This window comes from Aristolochia californica, unplaced genomic scaffold (genome assembly GCF_029961685.1).
Source record: "Aristolochia californica isolate CCGP_79_NKW_82.1479 unplaced genomic scaffold, dmAriCali1.0.hap1 SCAF_8, whole genome shotgun sequence".
Classification (NCBI taxonomy): Eukaryota; Viridiplantae; Streptophyta; class Magnoliopsida; order Piperales; family Aristolochiaceae; genus Aristolochia; species Aristolochia californica.
The window spans coordinates 25,686,093-25,709,115 of NW_027182279.1; the positions used below are offsets into that span (position 1 = coordinate 25,686,093).

General features: G+C 43.0%; 1 protein-coding gene across 1 annotated transcript in view; it reads right to left on the bottom strand.

The window, feature by feature from the left end:
• Positions 1-23,023, bottom strand: part of LOC137938354 (uncharacterized) — a 42,415-nt gene that overhangs the window by 8,275 nt on the left and 11,117 nt on the right. The window contains exons 9-11 of the mRNA XM_068783331.1: positions 2,101-2,188; positions 1,241-1,962; positions 59-349 (exon numbers count right to left, since the gene is read on the bottom strand). Of these exons, the coding sequence (XP_068639432.1) occupies positions 59-349; positions 1,241-1,962; positions 2,101-2,188 (1,101 nt within the window). The remainder of the gene's footprint in view (positions 1-58; positions 350-1,240; positions 1,963-2,100; positions 2,189-23,023) is intronic.

Here is a 23,023-nt window from a genome sequence, read left to right on the forward strand (position 1 = left end):
AAGCTCATAACGCCCACAACAACCAAAAAAGGCAGTAAAAAAGTAATATGAATTCTACCTTGAGGTCAACAGAGGTACGGTGAGCAGATGTTGCAAACAACAGCCTCTTTATATCTGTCCATCTGCCAACCCCAAAACGAGAAACACCTTCAATCAGCTTCATCACCTCAGAGAGATTCCACAGCCGGTGATGCTTCCTCCTCATTGCTTTCCCAGATCTTCTCACCAGGATATTGTCATCTGACACATCTTCATCTGGTGACTCGTACTGTGAGGACGCCAGTGCTGGATTGATTGTTGGAAAAACAGAGAGTAGCTCATGTTCCTTTCTCTCGTTAGAATCATGGCCCTGTGGAGAGATCATGATTAAGACATTGATGATTAAAATAATACCTACTGACATATAACCAGTATCGAAGCAGAAACATGAGCAACTGCGGGCAATTGTGTGCTCCCAGATTCTGTAGGTCAAAATAATAGAAGTTCACGAGAAAAATACACAAAGGTGATTTCATTAAAAATACACACCCTTAGCAATAAAAACATTTAAAAAATGCTCCACATGTTTTTATATACAAAAAATGGCAATTCTCTGTCAAGAAATGGCATTCTTCTCTACCATTAATGTAAATACCTAATGTAATCATATAGACAATTTGATCAACTTCCTGATACTAAGAAAAGCTCAAATAATGCCCGCCTATGTTGTCTTCAACAAAACAAGAACAAGAAATTAGAAATTCAACATTTCTATCACAGGAAATCATCTCAGATTTTGATCCACTGTTCCCACTACCACACTGAAGGCTGTACAGGGCCCTACACATTTAAAATAACCATGTCAATGTCACAAATAACATGTTAAATACCTATAGAAACGAAATTTAAACAAGAAAATATAACAAAAAAAATTTCAGTACCCCAAACATTACAATATTATGACGGAAAAAAGGGTAAAAATTGATAATGACACTAAGATAATGTTCTCATTTGGTCATCTGTTGTTTTTTACTTTGGAAAGGTTGCCTATTTGTGAGTTGTTGCTTATTTGTTAATGAGGGAATCCAACATCATTTCACAGGTTCCTCCATAGACTTCTCAAAAAGAACAAGAAGGTTGAGAAAAGATGGAAGTGTTCTTTTTATTTTCTTTAAAAGAGAGAAAGAATAGGTGTACAGAGGAAGAACAAAAAAAATCTTCATTAAAGAGATACCTAGACGTTGGAAGGCTAGAGGATTACCACAAGGGACCTGAAATTTTTTCTGGGGCGACCTCTACCTCTTCGAGGCTTATGATTTTCAGTAGCAGATCTAGCCACAATGTCCTCCCGACCAATCATTCCTTCCGTTCTAAACCCCCTTCGACAGACTTGCTGATTGTGGGATCTGAACTGCAGAATTTTGTCCATTGAGCTAGTATGAGGAGTCTCTAGCTTTCCACTACTATGTCTGCATGTAACATCTGATGATTCTTCAATGTACCTTCTGGTAGGTTTCCTTTGCCTCTTCAGAGTTAATAGCCTGTTTTTTTCATCTTCCAAATTTGAGCCTTGATATCCAGTTGTTTCACCCACAGAAAAGTTTGGTTTTAGAATATCATTTATGTCTTTGCTTTCCAGAAGAGCCCGACTACCTGCTGTGAAAAGCAAATTATCCTCGTTGTCATTTGATGAGGGCCCACTGTCTATTAGGCCAGAGACATTCTTTAACTCCATAAAATTTTGCAAACCAAACAAAATGCGACGCTTTAACCACTGCTTATCCTTAACAGATGTATCACGTCCAAAAGTGCTTTGAAAAGTCTCATGGAGTTCACGAATGGTCATCTTATCCAGCAAAGTGGTACTCTGATTAGGTAATGGCACCACAGCATTTGATAAATCTGACATCTCAGTAACTCCAACATCCTTCTCACCGAAGCATGCCGCTAGTTCTCCCGTCTGCAAACTTCCCATTCCAATCCCTTCATGTGAATCATTACCCAAGTCAGAACCTCTCTTTGTAAGAACAGTAACCAATTCAGGAATTCGGACATCTTGAATTTTATGGAATAATTGGAGCATGAAGAAAGAAATTGAGTTTAATAACCAAACAGACCCACCTAAAAGATAGTCAGCACATTCACTTGAAAGACCAGCTGTATCATCAACACTATCATCATTGAGTCCTTGGAGAATACTATCAAGGAACTACAAAGAAAAATTACCATGAATAACAAGAAACAGTCAATATGGTGCTTCAGATCTTATATGGGCATTCATGAAATAACATAACATTATCCAGTCAAAATGCAAACACACTAGAAGAAGATGACAGTTAAGTAAAACCATCAAACATAAGTCAAGAGGGAATACAAACAACTCAGCCAAGAGCCAATGAAGCCAAAAAGACTGGTAGAATATTTAAATTAGACAGTAGGAAAGACTGGTTTATTATTACCCTCTTCCTAGTACGCACGCATTCAGTAGAAGAAAGTTTACTCAAATATCGTGTATTTTATATTTTCTGGTGACAAGAGGAAAGAAGGGTATTTCTGTCCTTCTGTCAGATTTCACTTAAGTTATTACGTTAGAGATCAATGGTTGCATCTAACATGACTGCCTCCTTTGATGGCAGTTGGAGTTCTTCTCTCTTCTTCCTCTCTGCCTCTCTCCACTAATCTTATTGATCATAGGATTTTATAATTTCTACATTCTTGAATTTACTAGGTATTGCTCTGGGCTCGAGTCATTTGGCAGTTGGCACATATCGGCCTCTTCTATACTGTTAATGTATTCGAGCAGGTAATTAAAGTTTCATGTGTTCATAGAGTTCACATATAAGTTAAAAAAAAAAAGGGAGGGGGGTGGGGGGAGAGGAAAGACAGTGGCACAAGGAGAGCAATGTGTCACAAAGAAGAGATGATAGAGATCACCTTAAAAACATTAAATGGATGTAACAAAATGCTAAGATAATAAATGTTAGATTTAGGATCTCATGTAGTGAGTAATAAACGAACTAGATTAAGGTGAAGAGAATTACAAGAGGAAGAGAGAAATAAGAGAGAAAGATGAAATGATCGAGTGAGAGGAGAAGATGAGAGGTCAGCTAAGAGAGAGAGAGTGAGAGAAGGAGGGAAGGAGGATTAGGTTTAGGTGACGTACCTAATCCTCCCCTTCAATGTATATTTATAATAATGAGAAGAGCAATAATTACATCATTACCCTTTACCCTAAGAAGGGAGAGAAAGAGACATGTAAAAATCTAGATTTGGGTGAAAAAAGAGAAAATTGAGAGAAAAAGGAGAAAGGAGAAGAAGAAATTTTTGAAGAGCCTGAAAGGCTTTGTTGGGAACTGTGCACGAATTCCCAGACTTCTTATATAGGTGTTTTGAGTTACAAATTACAAAAATGCCTCTATACATTTAAAAAACCTTAATCTCCTTAACTACACATCACAAGTACATGAAAATTTAACCATTGATATAATTTAACATGCAAAACAAGATTACATAAAGAAATTAACCATTGAAGTGATAAAATGACCAAAATACACCTTGATGTAGTTTCTAACCTCCCCCTCAAGCTAGAGCATATATATCCAAGAATCCCAACTTGTTGCAGAATGATATAAATTTTCGCTTTCCAAGGGCCTTGGTGAAGACATCTCCCAATAATCTCCAGACCAAACAAACGGAGTCACTACCTTCTTTTTCATCACTGTATCTCGAATGAAATATCAATCCACTTCAATATATTTAGTCCTCTCATGGGGGTTACCTGCAATAAAGATTGCAGCATGATTATCGCAAAACATGCTCATCGGCTCATCCTGGTTGAAACCCAACTCTCGTGAGACTAACCAAACCCATATCAACTCACTCATTGTGTGAGCTATCGCCTTGTATTCAACTTCTGCACTAGAGCGGGCTACAACATTCTGCATTTTACTTCACCAACAAACCAAATTTCCTCCTAGGAAGACACAATATCCAGAGGTTGATTTTTTGTTGTCCAATTTGAACCCTACACAGTCTGCATCAAAGAAAGCCTCTATCTTCATATGATTGTTAGGTCTACGGAAAAGTCCTTTTTTCTTGGTGCTCCTTTAAAATACCTCAAAATTCTTTGTGTAGCTTCTAAGTGTACTTTCTGAGGACGTTCTATAAACTAGCTCACTACACTTACTGCAAAAGAAAGGTCGGGTCTAGTAACTGTTGCATAAAATTAACTTTCTCACTAACCTCTGATACTGTGTTCTGTCATTTAATTCATCACTCTACTCATCATGGAGATCATGTCCTACTTCCATTGGGGTATCAGCTGGCTTGGCTCCCAACAAACCATACTCTTGAAGCATATTTGTTACATACTTACGTTGTGTCATCACAACGCCTTCTTTACTTTTCGCCATCAATGCCCAAAAAGTATTTCAACGGTCACAAGTCTTTAGTTTGAAAATGTGCAGATAAATGAGACTTGGTATCATCTATACTGGAAATGTTACTCCCAGGTAATATAATGTCATCTACATAAACCAAAAGACCACAATTCCAGAGGACAATGTCATCACAAACAAGGAGTAATCACAATGACTCCTCAAGAACCCCATAGACACCACAACCTAGCTGAATATTTCAAACCAAGCATGTGGACTCTGCTTCAGCCCATAAATCGCCTTCTTAAGTCTCCATACTTTATGTGTTTCTGACGTCGGACACAGGATAGTGATTATCCTGCCGGCAATGCCACCGGTAATCTACGGGAAAATTTGGCAAGAGGTCACCCTAAACAGAGAGAAAAATTCTCCTGTCGTTGTTCAATTTCATATATCATCAATAATCATCCTCGTCTCTCCACAAAACTGGTTTTTAATCAACCAAAAAGGCAAAGCCCCCGACAAGCCCGGGCCACAGCTAAAAACAACAACCCAAACCGGGTTCAGCAAGACGGATCCGATTAGGGACCCGATTATGTACCCGCCTCACGCTTCTGTCTGAGGGTGGTAGGCGCTGCTAAAGTTCAACTTCGTTCCCAGTTTCTCCCATAAGCTCCTCCAGAAATGACTCAAAAACTTGGTGTCACGATCAGAAGTAATGGAGCGAGGGACGCCATGTAAACGCACAATCTCCCGAAAGTAAAGATGGGCGATCCTGGCAGCATCCATAGTTTTCCGGCAAGCAACAAAATGGGCCATTTTGGAAAACCTGTCTACCACAACCAAAATAGAATCCACAGTCCGCTGGGTACGGGGTAAGCCCAACACGAAGTCCATACTGACATCAATCCACGGGGCTTCCGGTACTGGTAACGGGGTGTACAGGCCGGCATTAGTGAGAACTCCCTTGGACCGCTGGCACACATAACAACGCTCCACATAATGAGCCACGTCACTAGGCAGTTTGGGCCAGTAATAACGAGAAGATATCAAAGCCAATGTCTTATCTCGCCCAAAGTGACCCTCATTATGAAGTTCACGAATAATCAACTGCCGTAGGGAGCACTCTGGAATGCACAACTGTAATCCGCGAAACAAATAACCATGATGCAGAAGAAAATCATGGCGGTGACCCTCAGTTACCTCACGAAGTATCCTCCCGAATGAAGGATCTGCAGCATACATAGGAGAGAAAGCCTCAAAGCCTGCAACTCTGGCGCTCATGGTGGTGAGGAGTAATGTACGACGGCTCAAAGCATCTGCGACACGATTCAAATTCCCTGCTTGGTGTCTCAGAGCAAATGTGAACTCCTGTAAGTACGCCACCCACTTGGCATGTCGGCGGCTCAGTTTGTGTTGGCCATTGATGTACTTCAAGGCTTCATGATCAGTGAATAGAATGAACTCCTTCTGAACGAGGTAGTGACGCCAATGCTTCAGGGACTGAACTATGGCATAAAACTCCAGGTCATAGGTGGAATAATTCTTCTTGGACCCAGATAGCTTCTCACTGAAAAAGGCGATGGGTCGCCCCTCCTGACTCAAAACACCGCCAATGCCAACCCCAGATGCATCACAGTTAACCTCAAACACCTTCTCAAAATCAGGAAGTGCCAAAACTGGGGCCTCTGTCATTTGTTGTTTGACCAGTTGAAAACTGGCCTCCGCCTCCTCGGACCACCGGAACTCACGTTCCTTGAGACACTCTGTAAGAGGAGCAATCAGAGTGCTGAAGTGTCGGATGAACCGACGGTAGAAGGATGCCAAGCCGTGAAAACTGCGAACATCGTGCAAAGTCTTTGGTGTGGGCCACTCCAAGACTGCATCTATCTTCGACTGATCTGCATGAACACCATCAGTAGACACAACAAACCCAAGAAAAGTTACAGAGGTAGTGAAGAAAGAACATTTCAGCCGAGCCACAAACAGGCGTTCCGTCCGCAACATTGCAAAAACAGCACGGAGGTGATCAAAATGGGATGCCCACGTCGGACTATAAATAAGGATATCGTCAAAGTACACGACCACGAATCTCCCCATAAATGGGCGTAGAATCTGATGCATAAACCTCATAAAGGTGCTGGGTGCATTGGACAACCCAAATGGCATGACCATCCACTCATACAACCCATGTTGCGTCTTAAACGCTGTCTTCCACTCATCTCCAGGCCTTATTCTGATCTGGTGGTACCCGCTCTTAAGGTCAATTTTGGAGAAGACCTTAGAACCGGACAACTGGTCTAACATATCATCCAGGCGAGGAATAGGGAATCTGTACTTCACTGTAATCCTGTTGATTGCTCGGCTATCAACACACATACGCCACGAGCCATCCTTTTTTGGCACTAGCAGGGCAGGAACTGCACATGGGCTCATACTCTCACGGATGTAACCCCTATCCAACAACTCTATCACCTGTCGCTGCAACTCTTCGGACTCCTTGGGGCTGAGGCGATAGGCTGGCCGATTTGGCAAACTAGACCCCGGCACAAGGTCAATCTGATGCTGAATATCCCTCATAGGCGGCAATCCAGGAGGAAGGTCCTCTGGCATCAAGTCAGAAAACTCGGCTAGGAGCTGATGCACCTCGACTGGTAAATCAGGAGGCATATCTGTGATACTCTTCCCACAAGGAAGTAGAGCATAGACGAGATCTTCCTTCTCTATCTCGACAAGAAACCTGGACATTGACAGTAGGTTAGCGGGGCCGTCTATCGGGGTAGGAGTGGGGCCTTCCCGTCGAGGGGCTAACACAATCTTTTTCCCTTTGATGCTAAGGGAATAGGTATTCTTCCGACCGTCATGAATAACGCTGCGATCATACTGCCAAGGGCGGCCCAACAATACATGACAAGCATCCATAGATACCACATCGCACCAAGCATTATCAAAATATTTCATGCCGATGGAAAAAGACACGAGGCATCGTCTATTTACTGCTACCTCACTGCCTTTAGTCAACCACGTCAATTTGTACGGTTTGGGATGAAAATTTGTCTGCAACTGCAATTTCTTGACAACCTCTTCAGAAACGACATTCTCACAACTGCCACTGTCAATGATCATCTTGCAGACTTTATCTGCGACTGTGCAGGTCGTGTGAAACACATTGGTTCGCAACCAATCATCCCCTGAATCCCCCTTGGGTGTCAACAGACTCTTACAAACAACTAGAGTCTCATGGCCATCACCGTACAATACCTCTTCATCCTTCGCATCATCATACACAGGGTCACCAAGGTCCTCAGGCGTATCTACCACGTCTTCCTCAATCAGAAGATTTTTGCCCTTCTGACTAGCATGTTTCCTACACTCAGTAGCTTTATGTCCCGACTCACCACAACGAAAACATCGAATATGTGAGGGAGAAGGACCTTGGAGAGGCTGCTGGGCAGGACGAGATTCCTGAGGGCGAACCGGTCGGCTACTGGGATCGCTTCTGACTATTGACCTTCTGTTCTGTTGTTTTTCCACAATCAATGCACGCTGGTATGCTTCCGAAACGGTCCACAGCGAGTGAAGACTGAGGACATCCTGTAGGGGTTGTCGTAACCCCCCCAAATATCGTGCCACCATCTGCTCTTCTGTCTCAGATAAGTCATTCCGGGCGATCAACTGATAAAACTCCTCCGTGTAATCATCCACTGATCTCGAGCCTTGCCGCAACAAATGAAGTCGCTGAAACAAGGTTTGAGTGTAGCCGAAAGGAAGGAATTGACCCTTCATCTTCTTCTTCATTTTCGCCCAATCAGTGATTTTGGCCTTGCCCTGCCGGTCTCGTGATCGCCTCAACTGCTCCCACCACGCAAATGCTCTACCTTTGAGTTTGATGGCAACCAATTTCACCTTGACATTATCGGGGACTTCCTTGTACTCAAAGATACGCTCTATCTCCTGCAACCAGTCGATGAATCCCTCGGCCTGTAACGTGCCAGAAAACTCAGGTAACGTCACTCTGAACCCGAGGTCTATAGGTCGGTCCCCCTGACCACGATGCCCCCCAAATCGAGGTTGATTGCGATACGGATTTTCAAAACTGGTATCGGAATCGTGACTTCCCATCTCACGATCACCAAAATCCTGCGCTGCCAGACGCTGAGTCAACTCTGCAACTTGCCGCTGTAAATCTTCAATCACCACATTCTGTAGATTACGGCCACGGAATGGAGCTTCCTCATTCTGGTGCTGCCCGCGACGACCACGACCACGAACCATTTTTTTTTTTAAATAATAATAATAAAAAAATAATATAATTTCCCCAAACGTAAAATACCTCGCCGACGCTGATGGAAAATTTCGGAGCCTTCGGTGTTCGAAATCGAGACCTCTCCGACGGTCTTCTCCGGCGGTCTTCTCCGGCTGGCGTCTCCGGCAGTTCGTCGCCGCCTGCGACGCTGGCTCGTTCCGGCAACGAGGATTTTCCGTCTCAGAACCCCCTTTCTCGGCACCACGAAACTCTGTTTCGGTGCTCGATTTTTTCGTCAATCCCGACCCTTATCCGTTCGTCGAGCTCCGTCGACGGCAGATCCGACTACGGTGACGGCAACGGCAACGTCGCACGGTAGTTCCGGCGGTGAAGACGTCGGTGCCGACCTCTTTCTCTGCCGAATCCCTCTTTTCCGGCAAAGCCAGAGCCTCTGCTCTGTTTCTGTAACTAGCTCGGTCGAGTCCCGAGCGTTTCCGGCAGCAACGTTGAGCGGTAGCTCAACGGCGACGGCGATGGCGACGGCGTCGTCGTCGTCGACGCTTCTGCTCGCTGCAGCGTCTCTGGCGATATCTGCTTCTTCCCGAGCCTGAAGCTCTGATACCAACTGACGCCGGACACAGGATAGTGATTATCCTGCCGGCAATGCCACCGGTAATCTACGGGAAAATTTGGCAAGAGGTCGCCCTAAACAGAGAGAAAAATTCTCCTGTCGTTGTTCAATTTCATATATCATCAATAATCATCCTCGTCTCTCCACAAAACTGGTTTTTAATCAACCAAAAAGGCAAAGCCCCCGACAAGCCCGGGCCACAGCTAAAAACAACAACCCAAACCGGGTTCAGCAAGACGGATCCGATTATGTACCCGCCTCACGCTTCTCCTGCATCAGTTTCCCCCTGAGTAGCATATCCTGGAGGTTGCTCCATATATCCCTCTTCTTCCAGATCACCATATAAGAAAGCGTTTTTAATGTCTAGTTGACATAGGGACCACCCCTGATCCACTGTAACTGAGAGCAAAATACAAACAAACAACAAGCAAGCAACAGGCGAAAAGGTTTGAAACACATGAATACCAACGGTTTAAGTATACCCCTTCGCAACCAACCGAGCTTTATACCGCTCAATAGAACCGTTTGCATTATACTTGATAGCATAAACAAAGCGGTAGCCAACAATTTGATCACATAGTTGCCAAGTATCCCGATCTATCAAAGCATCCATTTCAACATCCATAGCTTGCTTCCAATGAGGAGACGAGAAAGCCTCCTGCACTGAAGAAGGGATAGTGCAAGTAGAAATGGACAAAGCAAAAGTTTTATAGAAGTTATATAAGGAACAAAAACACACAAACTGAGATAATAGATACCGCCTATCTTTACCTTTCCTGACACCCTTCCTGAGTGCAATAGGAAGATGAAGATCATTACCTCCAGGATCTTGAGACAAAGTAGAGTCATAGTCCGGTAAGAGAGTCGATGATGATACTTCTTTCCAATAGTGAAAGCTTGTGGCAGTCCAATAAGCTCATCAACTGATACAGGGATGACTGGTGCAAGTTTAGGTGAGATAACAAGATCAGAAGTTAAAGACACAGATGAAAAGAACGGTATATCCTCAAAGAAAGTAACATCAGTAGATACAAATATTTTTCTGGTAGATGGGTAAAAACATTTGTAACCCTTCTGTGTGCAAGAGTACCCCAAAAATACACACTTAATTGCTTGGGGAGACGACTTATCCCTGGAATAACCAAATACATGAGCAAAGCAGACACATCCAAACACACAGGGAGAAATAGCAAATAATGGTGCGAACGACAAAAGATCTTGCATAAGAATTTTGCCTTCTAACAAAAACGAAGACATTCTATTAACCAAGAAACAGGTTGTAAGAACAACTTCACCCCAATAAGGTGTTAAGCACCTAGCCAATACTACCCAAAAGACCGGCCTGTAAGGAGCGGAAGACATAGGTACTTAACCCCAGGACCATAACAGTACCCCGCCCTTCCCCGAGCCGACGACCGCGGAGGCTACCACAACAGAGCAACCGGAGCCGGGTCGAACCCGGGTCAGTCCAGGTGCGTGACCACCCGTATCCGCCTTGGGGGCGCCGGGATTTGAAGTCGGGACGCAGCGCTAGCTCTGATACCAAATGTTAAGCACCTAGCCAATACTACCCAAAAGACCGGCCTGTAAGGAGCGGAAGACATAGGTACTTAACCCCAGGACCATAACATAAGGCTTGGCACTTGCATATGTATCATCATTGTCCTAGTTACCTCCAGTAAATGGAGATTCTTACGTTTAGCTACGCCATTTTGTTGAGGGGTAAAGACACGATATCTGATGAATTATTCCCTATTCTTGACAAAAGACTTGAAATTTATAACTCATGAACTCGAGGTCATTATCAGTATGCAAGATATGAAACGAAGCAACAAATTGGTTTTTTATTTCATTGAAGAAAGTTTTGAATAACTTTCGTGATATTTGAATTTCCAGAGGCTACATGCTCTGCATTTATGCGGATACTCATTCGAATCCTAATCCTGATGAGTCCGATATATTTTCGGAGTCTTCTGATGTGGAAGACTCCGTTTCCAGAGGCTACATGTTCTGCATTTATGCGGATACTCATTCGAATACTAATCCTGATGAGTCCGACATATTCTCGGAGTCTTCTGATGTAGAAGACTCCGTTTCTAGATGAAGTTCGTAAACTTCATCTCCTGACTAAATGTCATCATGATGACATAATTCCAGTCCTTTTTTTTGGCTAATACCATATAGGTATTGTATTGCAGTCATTTTCTATCGTTACAACAATCTCTAGCGAAATGTCCTTCTTTCTGGTCAATCCTGCATTTGCATTTGCTAGGGGATTTTCCCCATAGACAATATGCATGACGACTTGGTGCCAAAAATAGTTTTTGTGAAAGTTTTTTTCCTAAAATACTTCTTTTTAGGAGTCTATTTATTTTGAGAACTTCTTTGTATTCTAAATTTTCTTTTTGGAAAATTTTTTGAATGTTTTTTATTCTTATGGTTGTGGTTTTTACAACCATAAGCACCAATATTTTTGTTCTGATCAGAACAACATAATGTTTGTTTATACGCTCGATTACTTTTCTTTTGTAGTCTTTATGTTTTGCATAGATTTGCCAACATATCTTGTACAAATCTCTGTCTTCTTCCTAGAGTGTCTATTTGTAGGAAGATTTCCATAGTATTATTGGGATACTCTGGGTTGTTCTGCCAATATTTTGCTACGTATTGTTTTTCACTTGTAGTAGCGAAAGGTTCTAGCAATTTTGAATAAAAGATAGTCAGATAATGTTTCTGATCATCTTTTTTTAGTTTGTAGAAGTAATTTGCGAATTCGCAATAATACTTCTCATAGAAACAAATATTACATATTTGTAACTTGTTTAATTTTTGGAGAGTTTCTAATCTGGTTCTTGATTTTAAACTTTCCTCTTGGGCTTCTAGGGAAGGGTGAAGTCCTAGAAATTCCTTTGATATTTTTGCAATAATTCCCTTTAGAATCGAAGTAATGGATATAGATTCATCCGGTTTTGCCTTTTGGTTCTCGAGAAGGTTGTCCCACCAATTGACAACATTACCCTGTAAGGCGTGGGTAAAGAAGTTATATGTTGAATCTTTATCCCATGATTCATGCATATTAGCAGCATTGCTCATGCTTCTTTCCCAGTCTTTTAGGATTTTTTTCTCCGTCTTTGGGGCAATCCAAATTGAGATAAAATCCAAACAGGTTTATGCTATCTATGGAACTATGTCCTTTGGTAGCATTAGTTGGATCAACAAAGGTATACTTTGTTGAATATCTTTGGCTTCCTAATGAAACCTTAGAATGATAATATCTATTCCTGTTTTGAAAGTTATCTTCCATAACAGAATCTCTTTCTCTTGATGATTTTGCTTCGTTGTTTCCTTGAAGCATCTTGAATCTTTTTCCAAGATCATCTGCCTTTTTGTCTTTAGCAGAGTAGTGGTCTTTCTTGGTTATTTCTGTAGCAACTTCGTCAGAGTCCCAAACCTCTGGTTTACTATCTAGTTGGTTTTCCTTTTGTTTACTAGAGGATGGTCTTTTCTCTTGAACATAATAGATCGGTTGTTTACTGAAGGTATCATATTCAGCATAAACTTCATCATCGGTGGATGATGTTATGTTTGAAGCGATCCTAAAGTTTGATGGTTTGGGGTCCTTCGTTCTCGTTCTAGGTGCTATGCACACTAACCTTTTATGCCATCCGGTAATGTCAGGAAAGCCTAATGGTAATGGAGTGTCCATATCAGTTAGATAGAAAAACTCATTTATTCTCTGGTGTCCAAGGTGTAAAGGGGGTTTTATACCTTGAAGGGAGAGTTGTAGAACCAAATTCTTCTTTTAATGTCAAGATTTCTATAAGAATATCTTGCATTTTATCTTTGTTTAGATTATCTAAACTTTGTTTAAGTTTTGTTAGTTCTGTGAAGAAAACAGGACTTGTTCCTTGGTCAACCTTTTCTAGTATGTTGTCTAGAATAGTTTGGCATTTTAAAATTTCTCTGTTTATGTTCATCGTAGAGAAAGTTTATTTTATGTTGCATGTTTTCTACAACATTTTCTAACCTGTTTAGGGTCTTACCATGAGACTCTAAGGTTTTTTGAGAATAGAAGACTATTTTCTGCAAGTCACTATTCTATTGGGTTGGGCCTAAGGCTTTTATAAGGACTATGTTCCATCATCGATATGAAGGGGAACATAGGCATTGGGCCTTGGGTTGCTTATTCCTTCAAAACGAGAACTGGTAGAGGGTTTATTCTGTTCGATGGAAAAGTTGTTTCTAGTGTTGGTTATCACTAGTTTTCCTTCTATCTCTTTGATGGTTTTTAGAGATAGGGGCAGGTGTCTGGGTGCCATATGTTGGACTACCCATTCTATTGGCGAAGTCAACTCTTTTGGATCGAGTTCTTCAAACGTCAGGTTTTCTGAATATCCAATATTTTTGGATAATTCTGTGATTTTCTTTAAATATTTTACTGGGACCTTTTCAGTATTGATTCCGCGGGCTACTAAGCATAGGGTCAGGTAACATAAAACCAAACTCAAGAAGCACAAACTTAATCCACATAAGCTCACTAACTATATGAGTCATTGCTCGATACTCGGCCTCTGCACTGGACCTAGCCACAACTGTCTGTTTCTTACTTTTCCAACTTATTAGGTTGCCTCCAACAAAACAACAGTAGCTTGATGTAGAACGTCTATCCATCTTACACCTAGCATAATCTGCATCAGAATACCCAAGTACATCAATTTTCCCATTATGAGTATACAGAAGACCTTTTCCAGGTGCACCCTGCAAAATCCTCTAAGCAACTTCTAAATGGACTTTGTGAGGATTTTCCATGAACTGGCTCACAACTCCCACATCAAAAACTGCAGCAACGGATGGTGGGGGTCGTTCAAGGAGTAACTCCCTCCCACCTACCAACTGGGAAACGGAGCAATTCCTATCAAACAACCATTCCTTCTGACCCAGCTCTTCTAGTAGGACAGCGCTCAAGATGGGGCGACGATCGAACCAGTCTGGGGAAGTAGCAGGAACGGCAAGAAAATCAACCGAAAGAAGAAGATAAGGAAGAGGAACAAAAAAGCGAAGATGAAGATAGCTCAGGAGCGAAATGGCAAACTGTCATTTCGAGAACCTCACGGCGAAGGATTCTAGTAGAGGACCCGGCAAGATACGAATTCCGGAACGGAAAAGCAAAATTGACCTTTCGGAAAAGGAAGGAGAAGAGCGGGGAAGCAATCCAGATACACACACAGGAGGGGAAAAAAAATCCTACATCTCCCTCTCGATCTCCACAGTCGACTCTTTCCTAGACATCTTCGGGAAAGTCCAATTGGGCAACACGGGAAGAAGATACGGCAGATCACTCCTCACTGGGAATCTGGAATTCCAACTACACATCCAGTATCACGGTGGATTACTTGAATGCGTCGTCACCCAGAAACGTGGCTCGTTGATTATGGGTATGATATACGTACCACAACTCTCAAATTCTGGCATGGGATGGAAACGGTTTGACCAAACAGTCCAGCAATTAACCACACCCCAAAAAATCCACTCAAAACCAAGCACTTCACACCAATCTTATCCAAATTTTTCACCTCTGCCTGATATTCCACCAGAAAAAACTCAGATCACCCCAACACCCCTTCGTCAAACATCACTGCATAAAAACCTGTTTTCCATCTCCCTGCCAGCCCACATCGAAATTGAGGGAACTCGTAAAATGTCCCTGGCAGCGGTCATAGAGGTCCCGGAAAAAATTTGTGCCAGCGAGTAAATCCAAGAATGGATACAAAAGCGAAATATCATACCCAAAGCCATCACTTAAGCTCACGAGGGGAGGTGGATAATAAATTTTAGCTCGGAAAAGGATCGCTGGAAAATACACTAACTGAAGACAGAGATTCAATCCCCGATCCTACACAGGATGAATTGGAGACCAGAACTCACAGCCTCCCTTTCGGGGCAATGGGTGATCATCAAAGGACTTCCGGTGGAAATTCGTTGCAGGACTTTTTCGGAGAACTCATCTGGGCTGACAGCCAACCAGCGAATCTCCACAAGGAGAAAATATTCATCTGGCCAAAATCACCGGTAAGTGGTTTACAATTTTTTAATATCTCCTGCGGAAAAATCACGGCGTGGGTCTCCATGGAATTTGGAGACCTGAAAATCCTCCCGGCAGAGTTTTTCTACTCAGAAGATACTTCCCGATGTCTGACTCAGGCTGAGTCGACTCACCCAACACAATCGACTCGGAAACAGAACTTGGAGTCCAATTAGACTTGGGTTCCGAAACGAACTCAGTCCCAAATTTCAAATTCAAACCACAAAACAAATCTCAGAAAAATCCCCTCACCGCCACTTTTGAGTGACCCATTAAATGCCCGAGCCGACAAAATCCCACCAATACCAATACCCTCGTCCACTGTGTCACCACCCGTTAGTCGGGCCTCCCAAAAAGCCGTTGTCTACCTGTCACCAGCCCCAAAAGCATATCTCTCTGACAAAATATTTCAGGATGGCCCGCCGCCGGAATCATCAGCTGACAATGATATCAGTATTTTTTCCACAACTCTCGCCACTTCCCCAATGCCATCATCACCTGACAGGACCACTGTCAGCACCTTTTGTCCCATTCTCATAAATCACACTACCCCCTCATCACCAATTCCATCAAACTCTGTCACATCGAGGTACGTAACCCAAGGAAACCCCGCCTCCCCAACTACCACCCCTTCCATTTCCCGAGAGTCATCATCACCAAGTCAAACCACGGCCCCCCATGCTAAGCCCATACCTATCTCTAAAACACCTCTGAATCACTCCTGGCATCCTCGAGCCCCGGCCAGTCTCTTTCAACCAACAAAAATTACCTTTTCACACTCCACATCCACTGAAGTCAATACCTTTTCCACACGCCACCTCCGAGATCACCACTTCCCAAGTCCCCTCAACCCCCACAAACACCCACCTGATCACGGCGACCTCTCGTCCCATCATATCTAAACCTTCCTCCAAATTCACTACCCGAAGCGTTGTTCCATCGCTCCTCCCTCCTCCACCCTACCCAGGAACCCTTGCATCCCCAGGACCACCAATCTTGATTACCCCTCACCTGACTTTCACAACTCTTTCATACGCCTACAACCCACACTTCCCGAGGACTATCAACGTCGGCTACCCCCCACCTGATCACATCGACTTCTCTGAAACCTGCCACCATTGTTCCTTCCCCAAGCACTTCCACATCGTCCCCCCCCCCCCCCCCCCCCCCCCCCTCCTCCAACCTACCCACATCAAATCATCCCTCTTCCCGTGCCTCTTTTCACCATCCCATCAGGCCCTTCCCCTCTGGTGCAGGTTTCCCAATATGCAGATCCTCCTCGAGCTCCGTCAAGCCCCTCCCCTTCATTCCTCTCTATATCGAATCCCAACAACTCAAACTCCACCTAAGACTTCGATCCCCCATATCACTCCCAACCAATTTATATATCCACTCCCCCCCATCCCCATCCTTTGCCCCACCCTCCTTCGAATTCTCAAACCATACTCTGACACCATGGAGACCTCAAGCCCCAAAACGAAACCCCCTGCCACCACCCCCCAGACAAAAGCCAAAAGAAAGTATGCCACAACCCCTTACACTTACACTTACTCCGGAAGAAAGAAAAAGGAAAAGGCAAAGTTAAAGCAACCCCCCCCCCCCCCCCCCCCCCCCCCCCCCCCCCCCATGGAAATCCCTCCTGATTGGTTAGAACTTCCTCCAACCTTCCCCTCTAGAATCCCCCCCACTTGGTCCGACCTCCCAATCAGCGGGATGATCTGCTCCTGTTTCTGTTGGAGCAAGAACAAAACTTTCCCACGAGAGGATTTATCGGAAATGACAGAGTTGGCAACAATCTTCTGTCCAGGCTACCTGGACGTTGGTAAGACGGCGCAGAATATCACCACCCCCCGTTCTACATGATTGTACTGTCTTGGAATGTTAGAGGGCTCGGCTCTCTGTCTAAGTGAGCCCTCATCAAAACAGCTCTTTTTTATGTCAAACCAAAAATAGCAATATTTCTTGAAACAAAGTTGCAGTCTTTTGACTACTCTCTTGTCTGTGACTTATGGTATGACTCTAATCCTGCGTGGGCCAATGTTGATGCAATTGGACATTTCGGTGGCATCGTTGTCATCTGGGATCCAAAAGCATTTGATGCAATTTCCGTCATGCCGGGTCATTTCTCAATCGGTCTCCGTTTTCTTGATCACAACCTTGGAACATCATGGGCGCTAGCCGGGATTTATGGGCCTACTTGACACCGAGACCGGGCACCTTTCTGGGAGGAAGTCTTCCAACTCTTCCAATTATGGGACCTCCCTTGGCTACTAGGAGGAGACTTTAATGCAACGCTTCTCTGCTCAGACAAAAACCCTCCTGCAACCAAAATCTCATCATCAATGAGAGCCTTTTCTGACTTCATTAGCAGTCTAGGTCTCTCTGAGATTCCTCTCTCGGGGAAAAAAATTCACCTGGAGAAATTGTTAGACCCCCCTATTCTGTCTAAGCTGGACCGATTTTTTGTCAACAATGAATGGAACCAACTTTTCCCTAACATCTCTGGTATCAAGTCCTAAATAAAATCGGATCCGACCATTGGCCTATTCAAATCAATACTTGTCCAGTCGCGTGAGAACGATCTCCTTTTCGCTTTGAGAATGCCTGGCTATTGACCGATTCTTTCATTCCTTCCTTCAAAAACTCGTGGCTCGAGCAGGAAAATCATCCGAACCCAGGCTGGGCTCTCCCTCTGAAACTCAAAGCGCTCAAAGCAAAGATCAGACTATGGGAAAAAAAATCACCGAATATCTGCTGCTTCCCGGAAAGAATCGATTCGCCGCCACATCTCTGAGCTGGATTTACTTGAAGAACAAAGGTCAATCTCTCCTTCTGATTAACTTGCTAGAAATCATTTTAATTTAGAATATTTGAGTTTTCTTCATTCAGAGTCTGTTTGTTGGAAACAACGTTCGAGATTTCGATGGATGGCCGAAGGTGATGGAAACATAAAGTTTTTCCATTCCATCGCTTCGGCCAGGAGGAGGACTAATCGTATCATTGCTCTTTGTCATGGAGACCAAGTGATAATGGATAGTGCCTCCATTTCTAACCTTTTGGTGAAGTACTTCATAGAACTGTACTCAGAAGATTGTTTCAGAAGACCGAAACTCCAGTAGCTCGAATTCCAACGTATCTCTTCTGACAATGCTGTAGAACTGGAAAAGCCTTTCTCATCAGAAGAAATTGAACGGGCTGTCATCGGCCTGCCTAAAGATAAAGCCCTGGGACCAGATGACTTTAATGGTGAGTTTTACCATTGTTTTTGGGACCTATTAAAAAACGATATCAGCGCTTTCATTCACAATTTTCACCAAGTGGGAATAACTCATTGTGGAATCGGTGCATCTTTTATCGCTCTTGTTCCAAAAAAGTCAAACACTGAGCTACCCCAAGACTTTCGTCCCATTTGCCTCACCTCCAGTTCATATAAAATCATTGGGCATCTCTTGGCAAATCGGCTCAAAGCCATTCTTTCCAAGGTAATTAATCCTTGTCAAAGCACTTTTATCCGAGATAGGAATATCCTGGACTCTTCTCTGACTTCTCATGAACTCCTTGATTATTTCAAAAAATATCCCTTCCAAGGTTTGTTCTGAAAATTGATTTTGAGAAAGCTTTTAACCGGGTTGACTGAAAACTTGTTGATTATCTTTTTGACCGAATGGGTTTTGGCACAAGGTGGAAATTTTGTATGAGGAGTTGTATTTCTTCTCCTTCTTATTCCGCCCTTGTAAATGGAAAACCACATGGCTATTTCAAAGCTTCAAGGGGGATTAGACAAGGAGACCCTGTATCTCCATTCATATTTACTCTCATTGGTGAGTACCTTTTGTCTCAATGCTCCGTTTTGTAAAACGTTCGGGTTGGTTACATCTTGTCTCTGAAGATCCGAACCAAGACATTCATATTTTACAGTATGCTGATGATACAATACTTTTTGGAGAAGGGTCCATGAGACAAGTTTCCCACATGAAAGCAATGTTGAACATTTTTGAATTAACCACTGGTCAAAAGGTAAGTTGGGCGAAAACTTCAATCTTCGGATTTAATATTGAATCTTATGTTCTAAATTCGATGGCGAGTTATTTGGGGTGTAAGGTTGCGTCTCTTCCGAGCACTTATCTAGGCCTGCCTCTGACTCTGACATTGCCTACAAAGAACACCTAGTTCCCAGTTCTTGAACGTCTCGAAAAGCGTCTGGCATCTTGGAAAGGGAAATACGTATCCAAAGTTGGTAAGTTGGTTCTTATCAAGTCCTGCCTACATGGTATTCCTTCTTACTTTTTATCCTTGTACCATTGTCCTACCTCTATTCGGGATAGAATAGAGCCTTTAAAAAGAAGATTCTTATGGGATGGGCCAAATGGGGAAAAAAAGTATAATATGGAAAAATGGGATGATGTTTGTAAACCTATTATTATGGGGGGGCTCAGGATTCGGGACATTGCTACAACAAATGGAAATACAACATGCAACCCAATCTGTTCTAGTGCCAAATGGTAAAAATTAAATCTAGGAAAGACAATGGGTGGTGGATGGATGGGGGGAGACTTTACAAGTTATCTCCCGTATGGAAGAAAATAGCCCAACTCCTTCCTATCTTCAAGTCTGCGGTCAAATGCTATATCGGTTGCGGCAAGAAAACACTGTTTTGGACGGACTAATGGCTTGGCTCAAGCTGCTTCAAAGATAGCCATGAACGTATTCATCAACTGTCAAGAACTCATAATACGATGGTATCAGATCATAGGCAGGCCTTGGGCGATTGGAACTTACATCTCAGGCGAGCGTTGAATGACGCCGAAGCTCTGGAAGCAATTGACTTGGTCAAAAAGCTCTCCGCAGTAAAAATAAAAAGTTCATCCGATACACTCATTTGGACGTTGAACAAGCAAGGTATGTTCTCTACTGCTTCTATGTAACTCATCCAGCTGCCTTTGCATGGTCCTTGCATATTCCTCCTCGCGTAAAGTTCTTTATCTGGACCATCTGCCGTAAGAAAATTCTAACTTCAGACGCTTTACAAAGACGAGGGACTAATGTTCCAAATCCTCTGTGCCCGTTCTGCAATACATCTCTTGAAACCGCAGATCACACCCTTTTGCATTGTGAATATGCACATTTGGTCTGGACCGAACTGATGAACAAAAAAGGAATTCTATATTGCCCATTGCAAAACTTACATAACACAATCCTCACTTTGGTCAGCGCTCGTCTCCCTAAATTGGGGAAAATATTAATATCTTGTTGTGTTGGGCACATTGCGTGGAATTTATGGAAAGAAAGGAACAATAGAAAATTTAATCAGAAGTCTCTCCCTTGGAAAATTCTATGTGACCGAATTGTTGGGCAAGTATCCTCTTGGGTTCTCTTACGAAAGGAATTCTGCAATTTACAAGGGGCAAACTTGCGTGGAAACTGGCAAACTATTGCAGAAATGTCATCTCCGACAAAAAATCCATAAATGGTTGAATGGTCTAAACCCCCTGCTGGCCACTTTAAATTAAATTTTGATGGAAGTGCTCTAGGATGTCCGGACCGGCTGGATATGATGGAGTAATTCATGATGAAAATGCAGACCTTCTTTTCACATATGCGGGCCCAATTGGTATTTCTGATTCTACAAGTGCTGAGTTACATGGGCTGTACAACGGGCTGAAACTATTCAAGCAACAAAAGGAGGGTGTTCTCTTAGTTGAGGGTGATTCTAAAGTCATTATCAGCTAGTGCACGAAGCCTTCCAAACCTCCTTGGCGTCATTGGGAGTTATTTGATGAAGTTTGTAAGTTAATTTCTGAATTACAGTGTAAGTGGAATCATGTTTCTAGATCAGCAAATCATTTAGCCGATGCTCAAGCGAAAAAGTTTGTTTCCCTCCAACATCTTGTTGTGGAGGAAAGCCTTTCTAGCTAACAAAGTTTTGTATCCTCTCTTCTTAGTAATATATTTACACAATTTTCTCAAAAAAAACTCCAACAATAAATGAAATATCTGGCCTAGTAACTGTAGCATAGATCAATTTACCTACTAACCGTCGGTATTGAATTTTATCCTTGAGTGTAGGACCCTGAGTATCATGTAGATTATGATTAACTTCCATGGGGGTGTATATAGGTTTTGGCACCTAATAAACCATACTCCTACAACATATCCAATATATATTTTCTCTGAGAAAGAATAATACCTCGCTTGCTACGAGCGACTTCAATGCCTAGGCACCCATCCTAGAATTCCTCTTGCCCAGGCTCGCTTAACTTCAAAGTTCTGAGTCAGATACCTAGCCAATACAAACCAAAAAGACTAGCCATTTAAGGTGCGGAAAACCAAGTACCTAACTCAGACCACAAACTCTAACAAGAGTGGACGGAACCACTCTGACACCCACCCTGCCCATTCTTGAGCCTCTTCTCACGGGATACGAACGTGGGCCGTGGCGTGCCTAGCTCTGATACCATGTCAAAGTCCTAGGCAAGAGTACTTCCCAGGAGGTCACCCATCCTAGAATTACTCTTGCCCAAGCTCGCTTAACTTCGGAGTTCTGAGTCAGATACCTAGCCAATACAACCCGAAAAGACTAGCCGTTTAAGGTACGGAAAGCCAAGTACCTAACTCAGACCACAAACTCTAACAAGAGTGGACAGAACCACTCTGACAGAGAGAGCCCAAATTCTTTGTCTGAAAATGTGTGGTCAGATATTGTTTAACTTTTTTAATAACATCAAGATCATCACCAAATAACACAATGTCATCTACATAGACAACCAAAACCACCATACCGGTCTTCCTTTTAAGTAGGAACATAGAATGATCACAATGACTCCTATAGAACCCAAATTGTAGTACCACATCACTAAACTTTTCAAACCAGACCCATGGACTCTGTTTAAGTCCATAAATAGCCTTCTACAGCTTACACACCTTTTCTGTCTCCCCCTGAGCAACATACCCAGGAGGTTGCTCCATATACACTTCCTCATGTAGATCACCATATAAAAAGGCATTCTTCACATAGAGTTGAAAGAGAGGCCAACCCTTATTTACAGCCACAGATATTAAGATTCGTACCGAATTAAGTCGGGCCACAGGAGAGAATGTCTCAAAGACATCAACTCCAAAAGTCCGCGTATACCATTTCGCTACTAGCCGAGCTTTGTACCTTCAATAGAGCCATCAGCATTATATTTGATAGTATAAACCCAACAACACCCCACAATAGCTGCTCCTGCAGGTGGATCACATAGATTCCATGTTCCCCAAGACACCAAAGCACTCATCTCATCATCCATAGCTTGTTTCCATTCTGGAGAGCACAAGGCTTCCTGCACTGAACGAGGTATATGGGAAGTAGACAATGACATAGCAAAGAAATTGAAGAATGGGGACAAAAATCAAGTGACACATATTTGGATATCGGATGAGAAGTACAAGACCGTTTACCTTTTCATAGACTAATAGGCAAGTCCAAATTAGAGACAATAGGATCTACAGGCAATGAGGAAGCTGGTGGATCATGAGAAGAGAGCTCTATAGAGGTAACTGTTGGAGGCACTGCAAGAGTACAAGAGCAACGATTGTAAACACGAAGAGGCAATGAAGAGCTCGATGACGCTGGTACATCCAAAACTGCAATAGGAACAGGATAGTCTGAAGGAGATTCAAATGATACAATAAGCTCAACAGATGATGAAAAATATGGAGTATGTTAA